The sequence below is a fragment of the Penaeus monodon genome, chromosome 31, assembly GCF_015228065.2.
Source record: "Penaeus monodon isolate SGIC_2016 chromosome 31, NSTDA_Pmon_1, whole genome shotgun sequence".
Lineage (NCBI taxonomy): Eukaryota > Metazoa > Arthropoda > Malacostraca > Decapoda > Penaeidae > Penaeus > Penaeus monodon.
Window position 1 is genome coordinate 11712382 of NC_051416.1, and position 1148 is coordinate 11713529.

The 1148-nt window shown below is 49.6% G+C and overlaps 1 protein-coding gene across 1 annotated transcript in view; it reads left to right on the plus strand.

The window, feature by feature from the left end:
* Positions 1-1148, plus strand: part of LOC119593034 (laccase-2-like) — a 5206-nt gene that overhangs the window by 1432 nt on the left and 2626 nt on the right. Inside the window, exons 4-6 of the mRNA XM_037941930.1 lie at positions 51-274; positions 478-679; positions 1062-1143. Of these exons, the coding sequence (XP_037797858.1) occupies positions 51-274; positions 478-679; positions 1062-1143 (508 nt within the window). The remainder of the gene's footprint in view (positions 1-50; positions 275-477; positions 680-1061; positions 1144-1148) is intronic.

Here is a 1148-nt window from a genome sequence, read left to right on the forward strand (position 1 = left end):
ATAAATGCATAAAATAAAAAATAATCCTTACGCAAGGGCTGTCCCTTCAGGCGTGCACCGCGGGGACGGCCTGTTCGGGGCCTTCGTGGTGCGGCAGGCGGAGGACAGCCTGCATGGCGCCTACGAGGTGGACTCCCCCGATCATGTGCTGATCCTGCACGACTGGTTCCACGGGAGCACGAACAGCGAGTTCCTTGGCTTCCAACACAGCAAATCCTTGGGCGTCGCCAACACGATCCTCCTGAACGGCAAAGGCAGAGATTTGCACGCTAAGGTACACTCTGGGTGAAGTTAATAACATCATCTGCATGCTGTGACAACCTATGATGTGACTTTGTTTATCATAAGCATCCCTAAATACAATAAAAAAACATATACGTGTTGCCATAGTTACGTTGCCATGGTAGTCAATGGCATGAGAATCACAAGATTTTTCTACAGTGAGTGAGACGAACCCCTTTCTTCCCTTGCCATCAGGAGGAGGGTCGGGAAGTTGTGAACACGCCCCTTGAGATCCTGCAGGTGACTCCTGGCCTTCGTCATCGCCTCCGCATCGTCAGCGCCTCCAGCTACATCTGCCCCATGGCCGTCAGCATCGACAATCACAGGCTGACGGTCGTCGCTGTCGACGGAGCTGAGGTCGTTCCTCGCACTGTCGACGTTCTGGAGATCATCTCAGGTGAGGCTCTCGCAAGGCCATCTCTTTCAGGGCCATCTCTTTCAGGGCCATCTCAGGTGAATCAATTGCCAGGCTGCATGAAGCTTTCCCCGAATGCCATTGTGGTATTCCTAACTCAGGAGAACCTTATCCTTTCTAAATCTAACACACGCACCTCTTTTCACTCTCTCTCCTCCTCAACCGCTAATCTTCCCCATAATACCTAATCCTTTCACACAGTATCTAACCTTTTCTCATAATATCCAATCCTCCTCAACGGTATTAAATCCGCTTTCACAGCTAGATACTGTGACGAAATCCATCCATACAAAAGGAATTGCACATATGCATATTAGCTTTATAAATTGGCAATAAGGGCACTGCAATTGGGCTTGTGTTTCAGGCGAAAGAGTCGATGTCGTGTTGGAAGCGAATCAACCGGTGGATAACTATTGGATTCAGGTTCACGGACTTGTTGAATGCAGGCAAG